At 36.5% G+C, this 6581-nt stretch overlaps 1 protein-coding gene across 1 annotated transcript; it reads left to right on the top strand.

The window, feature by feature from the left end:
- The first annotated feature begins 365 nt into the window (after window positions 1-365).
- LOC122656916 (protein ULTRAPETALA 1-like) lies at window positions 366-6375 on the top strand. Its single transcript, XM_043851612.1, has 3 exons — window positions 366-670; window positions 1480-1801; window positions 6025-6375. The coding sequence occupies exons 1-3, from the start codon at window positions 463-465 to the stop codon at window positions 6197-6199; spliced, it is 705 nt and encodes a 234-aa protein (XP_043707547.1). The 5' UTR covers window positions 366-462; the 3' UTR covers window positions 6200-6375.
- Window positions 6376-6581: the final 206 nt, after the last annotated feature.

Below are 6581 nucleotides of genomic sequence, written 5' to 3'. Positions count from 1 at the left end.
CTACGCCATTTGTCAATCCTGTTTTGGCCAGCTCACGAGTCACAACTCTCAAGCCTCAAGGCCCCATCCAAGTTCTATCCTCCCGTCTCTCTCTCTTCCCCTCCCCCCTCCCCCCCCCCGTCCCCCCTCTTCTCTCCCTTGTTTTACTCGTCGGATCTGTCGGAGTAGAACTCGGAGATGCGTGTTATATCGAGATTTATATTAATGGGTTCGGTAGATAATCTCTGAGAACTATTACTCTTATAGATTTCTCTAGATTATGTTTCGTATGAAAAACAAAAAAAACAAAAATAGAGACTTTTTGGAGGAAACCCAGAAAGCCTAGTAGTTAATTTTTTACATTCTCTCTGTCCACACATCTGTCTTCCTGAGATTTATAAGGACGTGTTAGGTCAATTTTGTGAGAGATCTGTGGAGGTTCTTTTCCTTTTTTTTCTTTGTAAGTGGTAGAGAACGAGAGACATGGAGAATGGCGATGGAAGAGATGGTGCTATCATGTTCAGCGACGATGAGTTGAGTGAGATAAGTGGCTTGAAGAGAGGAGGAGATTATATCGAGGTGACTTGTGGGTGCACGAGCCATAGGTATGGAGATGCCGTAGGGAGGCTTAGGGTTTTTGCAAGAGGCGATCTAGAGATCAACTGTGAATGCACTCCTGGCTGTCAGGAAGGTTCGTCAATTCTCTATGTTAAGTGTGTATTCTTATTTTTTCTTCTTCTCTCTTCTGTTTTGATGATGGGTTTTCATCCTTGTGCATGTTATATGATTTTGTTAGTCTGATACATTAGGCTCAGCAGTTATGGAATGTCTTTGTCGTTTAATCTGTTGTGGCATGGTTCTTTCCTCTTTATTCTGCATTGTGGCTTTCACTAGGAGTGCAGACTAGTCGTCTTTTTTATATACATATAACATGTATGTATATTTGTCCAAGTGATGAGCTCTTCTACTCTCATGTATGGTTATTTTATAGTTCCATTGATCTAGCAGAGCTGAACACATATCAACACTTTCAGAATTGAGTAGAGGGCTCATTTTTCTTTTCTTAAATATTTAGGATGGTGCAAGTTGACATTGCTGTATATCCATTGTTAGGCATTACTGAACTTCTCGCATTATCAACAAAATATTTGGAATTTGATAGGCATATTGACATCTGATGCAACTGGTGGATTTAAACCTTAGTACTGAATTGCGGTGAGTAGAGTGGGTTATGGGTAGTTGATTTAGAATGAGAGGCAGAAGAAGATCTTGGATTAGTATCCCCTTTCCTTGCATTGGGATGCAGACATAGAGTAATGTGTATTTTTTTTTTTTTTTTTGTCATACCATATACACTAATAAGAAATAAAAAAATTCATTATCAACTGCGTATGCTTTGGGTATAATATCAAATTTACTATGATCATCTGATAGTCTTCTATTCCTTGAGCAGCATTTTCTCTGTGTTTCTGACTGATGATTGGTGATTGTGATCACTAGATAAATTGACCCCAGCAGCTTTTGAGAAACATTCTGAACGAGAGACTGCCAGAAAATGGAAGAGTAATGTTTGGGTCATTTTCAAAGGGGAAAAGGTTCCTCTGTCAAAGACAGTGCTGCTTAAGTACTACAACCAAGCATCCAATGCAAAGAGTTCTAACAAGTCCCATAATGGACGACCTTGTCATCGGGATGAGTTTCTTCGCTGCACAAGGTGTAACAAGGAACGCAGGTTCCGTCTCAGGACCAAAGAGGAGTGCCGGATTCACCATGATTCTTTGGCTGATCTTAACTGGAAATGTGCTGACCTGCCATATGACAAGTAAGGTTCTCTGTGGCATAAATAGATGTGTGACTGTTTGAATTTTCTTTAAAGATAGCACTGTCCATGAAAAAATATTTTTTGCTGTGGATGTGAATTAATGTGTGACTGTTTAAAAGGTCTTCGCAATTATATACTGTTCATGAAATGTATTATTTGCTTTTGAATGGGAATTTTTGTTTCTTAACTGCTGGATTTGTTTTGCTGTATCATAGCTTTCAATCCATCAACATGAAAGTATGTGAGTTCAGCATAACTCATACATTAAGCAGGTGGTTTATGCCCACTTTAGGACATTTCCATGTGCTCATAGATCGTCATTACTTTGTAACAGATCTTGGATCTGTTATCGGAATTGTTCTACTATTTTTATTCAACTAGATTTGGCAATGTTGCTTTTATTCCTATTCAACTATATAGCATGTGAATTTTTATTTTTTTTGGGTGGGGAGTTTGGGGGGGGGGGGGGGTTGCCTGTATTAAAATTTATGTCTGATCAACTAAGGTATTGTGCTGTTTGACAATTGCTTTGAGGAGTTCCAAAGTTTGGAGAAATTAATAGTGTGCTAAATATTTGTATCAGCTATGTTTTTTTTTTAAAATTATTATCTTTCTATGTGGGAAATATCATACCGGGGACTGTGCAACAAACCAGAAAGAATGAATGAAAATTTGAGCTTCATCGTTCTTTATTTTTCATAGATATCCTAAATTTATTTTTGAAGTGTTTTTTGTACAATTTTGGAATCTGGGTACTGCACCATATCCCTCTGCTAGTGCCGTTTGAATTGCTGGTCCCAAGCCCAGGTTAAAGGAGGGTGGGGTGCATCTGGTTAGTGACAAGAATTCAGGTAAAACGAAAATTTTCAGGTAAACTCTTATTTCCTCACAGATATTTACCTAAAAACTTTCCTTTTACTTGGATTTTACCTGAATACAAATGGAGTCTTGACCAAACCTTTCAACCAAACATGGAACATGGAAAAACAACATTATGTAGCTGACTCGCAAGTATTTGAAATAAGGTTCCGTCGAACTGCTTTCTGTATTGCTTGTAAGAGAAAATTTTCATTATATATGATTAAATTATAAAAGGAATCTATAGTTGCAATGTGGCTAATGAGATATAGCTTCCAGGTGTGCCAACATTAGATATGGGTAGATGTACCTCTCTTAATTTGAAAGCAGAGAATGTTAGCTGAATGGAACATAATTACTCATCATATAAACATCGTTTAACATCCTGCAACAATTACCTGTTGAGACATTCCAGCCAGTGAGGAACCATGAAAAAAGATGGTTGTTGTTTTCTCGGCTGAAGAAGTACGAAGGGGGGTCAGCAACCTTGATTTCACTGTTACTTTTTCAATATAAATGCATATCACCCATACATGCTGTTGGAGATAAGGGTTTAATCTGATCATCACCAGCCTTCAATGGTTGTGTACATGTGGCAAGTTGGACAGAGCTGCTTATTTATTATAGTTGCTTATATATGTGTTACATATATCAAGTTTGATATAGTTTGTGAGAGCATCTCCATGACTCATGTACCTGTCGTCAGTTATTCCCTTCATATGGCGGCATTGTTCAAACTTTTTAGGATGGATCGTTTGATTTAATAATGAACTTGCATTTAAATGTTTAATTGATGACCACAGTTGGAATTTGCTATCAGCTTCTGCTGATGAATTGGCTACAACTGAATCTATTGTCACCAGGATCATTTTCTTCAATATGGTCTATCTTGCATCCAGATTATGATATGCTTGGTAATTGTGTTATAGATAATGGTGATTCAATCATGTGATCTATTTTCCTAATAACTTCAGTTATACTTGGAGAACTGTGGAGTTGTCAGAGGAGTTTCGGTTCAGGGTGTGCAAATCTTATGCAGCATCACCATGTGGTTCCTTTTAGTAATTGGTGTGAAAAGAGCCTGCCAAACTGTGCAAAGCTGTGCAGAATTACCTAGCTATAGAAAGTAGGAGTGGACTCTGCAATCTATGGATAGTACTCTCTCCCTTACCACGTATATCCCTAACGATTTTCAAGCTACTAAGGTACATAGTCCCCATGATATCAATGAGTTATAGTCCTGAATATATATAGGAAATATAGCCAGACATGAATAATGGTTTGGTTTTTCTGTCATTTCATTATGAGTTTGGGTGACTCTCTTCACTCTAAATCGTCATTTCAGAAATTACCTTTTGGTTGTTGTCATTTTATACCAATGTTGGTGACTTACTGCTTGCAACTAATGGCAGTTAAAAATTCAATAGGAAGAAATATTCCATTCACCTTGAAAGAATCCTGCATTATTTCAATTTTCAGTAAAAGAAACTAGGATTATGTGGTGGGATTGGTAGGAGATTGGCAGGCAGTGAGGAACCAAGTGGATTTTTCCAAGGTATACACACTAATTTTGTCTTTTTCAAGCAGACAATTTGACATCTGCCCAGCTGCCATCCTTTTATCCTTTAGATTTTGGTCCCAAATCCATTGCAACTAAGTTTGAGTTTACCCAAATCTAGATGTATAATGTTATATGTGGATCTTCAAATATAGATCTGTCAATCAAAATGAGACTGCTTCCACCTAAGGACATAAGCTGTATAGTTGTGACATTTTATCAGTAGTTTCTACTTCCTATTCAAGGTGTATAGAATCTAAGACTAAAACTTCTGCTAAAACTAATGATTGCATAATTTTAATGGCTTTTAGTGCCAGATTAAAATTGTAGAAAGTTGTAGGTTGAAGACTGGTAATGACATTTTATTTTGATTTTTGTTATGGAGTTGAAGTATCTGACTGATCCCAACTTGAAACTAGTTTTCCTATTGATCTTGAACAACTGCCAGATGTAGCAGGCAGAGAACTTTAAAGAAATCAAAGCGGACAGATGTTCACCACCTTAGGAATGTTTTCTAGAATTAAATTAAGTTGTTAATAGATATCTGAACAGAGCAGAGCAGAGAGGGGATGTGGATCCTTACATTGAATATTTTTGCTGAAAAGCATTTGTTTGTCATTTCATATGAGGCGACAAATTATTGTGCCAGAATTGTGCTTGTTAGAATAGTAATTGTTTTTTTATGCTGCATCCAATTTGACTTCTGAATATGCACATTTCCTGTTAGGTATAATTTATTTTATTTTATTTATTTATTTATTTTTACTCTGCTGTTTATGCCTAAAACAATAAATGAAGTCTTAAGTGAGAGATGGACTCCAGTTCTTTTTTTTTTTTACTCTTCTGTTTATGCCTAAAACAATAAATGAAATCTTTAGTCAGAGAAGGACTCCAGTTCAGCCATTTGATTCTTTCTAAAGCTGCTTCTTTTCTTGTTCTTTCAATATACCTTTAAAGCTTCTGAACTGAAACTACGAATGATGAAGGGAAATAAAACCATATTGTATTCTACCTAGACCCATATAATGTCTTGATTGATGTGGCTTAATATTGATTTTTTACGAGATTATGTGGCTTAATATTGATTTTTGATCACTTGATGTGGCATAATATTGATTTTGATGACTTGATATGACTTAATGTTGATTTTAATATTGATTTTTCATGACGATGCGACTTAATGTTGAATTTTAATATTTATTTTTGATGACTTGATGTGACTTAATGTTGATTTTTTATGTGGCTTAATGTTGATTTTGATGATATAAGGTATATATTGTAGCATCCTAAATAATGTTTGAAAAGAGGGAAAATAAAAAATAAAACTTGAGTGCCAAGGCATGCGCCTTGTTGCCTATGTACTTAGGCACCCCTCCACCGCCTTTGGTCTCCTTGCCGCCTTGACAACTATGTGATGTATACATTCATCTAATTAGATATACTTTTATACCTTAAATAAATTGGACTCTGTCATGTTCATGTCACTTGTCAGCTTACTAGTGTTGCCATTATTATTGGGGAGGGTGTTTCAAGTTAAATTGAAATCATGTCTAGTGGAAGCTAAGTGCCCAGTGTGATTTGGAGTCATATGTATTGGCCATTAAGGCCATTAAGGCCATTAAGGCCATTAAGCCCATTAAGCCCATTAAGCCATGAGCACTGCCTGTAGAATAGCAACTAGTTCAGATCATTAAGATATACTGTCTGATTTTCATCTATAGGCTCTCATTGTTTTTTATTTTTTCCTTCATGCTCAAAATTCAATTTCTACATCAGTTACTGATATTACTCGCTTTCCTTTGTTCAGAATAACCTGTGATAATGAGGAAGAGCGTGCAAGTCGTAAAGTGTACAGGGGTTGCTCACGTTCTCCTACTTGCAGGGGATGCACCTCTTGTGTTTGTTTTGGATGTGACATCTGCCGATTCTCAGATTGCAACTGTCAGACCTGCATCGATTTCACTCGCAATGCTGAAACTTAGTCTACTAACCGTCTGTTAGACCAGAAATTTCTTTTTTATTGGAGGGTAATTCAACATTTTTTTGGGGTCCTCATTAGCCCCCCACCTTCATTACAGAGAAAATTAGCCTTTCTTTTCTGTGGCTACTATAAGTCAGAGGGTTCAGTTTTTGTTATTCTTGACTGGTTTGAACTTGCAACTGCTCCCGGATATTCCCAATTCATTTGAAGAAAACAGATTCCCATAGAGGAAATCATGTTGCTATTGTTGATTAGTGGTTCTTGATAGCGTAATGTTGGACAAATTTTGCCTAAACCATTATGAGAATTCAACTTGGTATCAAATATGAAGGTGTATTGTCACCTGTAGTTTTGCAATTATGATATGCTACTGGGGTTTGTGC

The sequence above is a fragment of the Telopea speciosissima genome, chromosome 1, assembly GCF_018873765.1.
Source record: "Telopea speciosissima isolate NSW1024214 ecotype Mountain lineage chromosome 1, Tspe_v1, whole genome shotgun sequence".
Taxonomy (NCBI): domain Eukaryota; kingdom Viridiplantae; phylum Streptophyta; class Magnoliopsida; order Proteales; family Proteaceae; genus Telopea; species Telopea speciosissima.
This window is presented reverse-complemented; position numbering and strand designations above follow the sequence as displayed.

Excerpts from the sequence above, each read along its gene's own strand:
- LOC122656916 (XM_043851612.1), top strand. The coding sequence starts at position 463 with ATGGAGAATGGCGATGGAAGAGATGGTGCTATCATGTTCAGCGACGAT. Across the intron at positions 671-1,479 it reads CACTCCTGGCTGTCAGGAAG|ATAAATTGACCCCAGCAGCT; the intron begins GTTCGTCAATTC and ends TGTGATCACTAG. Across the intron at positions 1,802-6,024 it reads GCTGACCTGCCATATGACAA|AATAACCTGTGATAATGAGG; the intron begins GTAAGGTTCTCT and ends TCCTTTGTTCAG.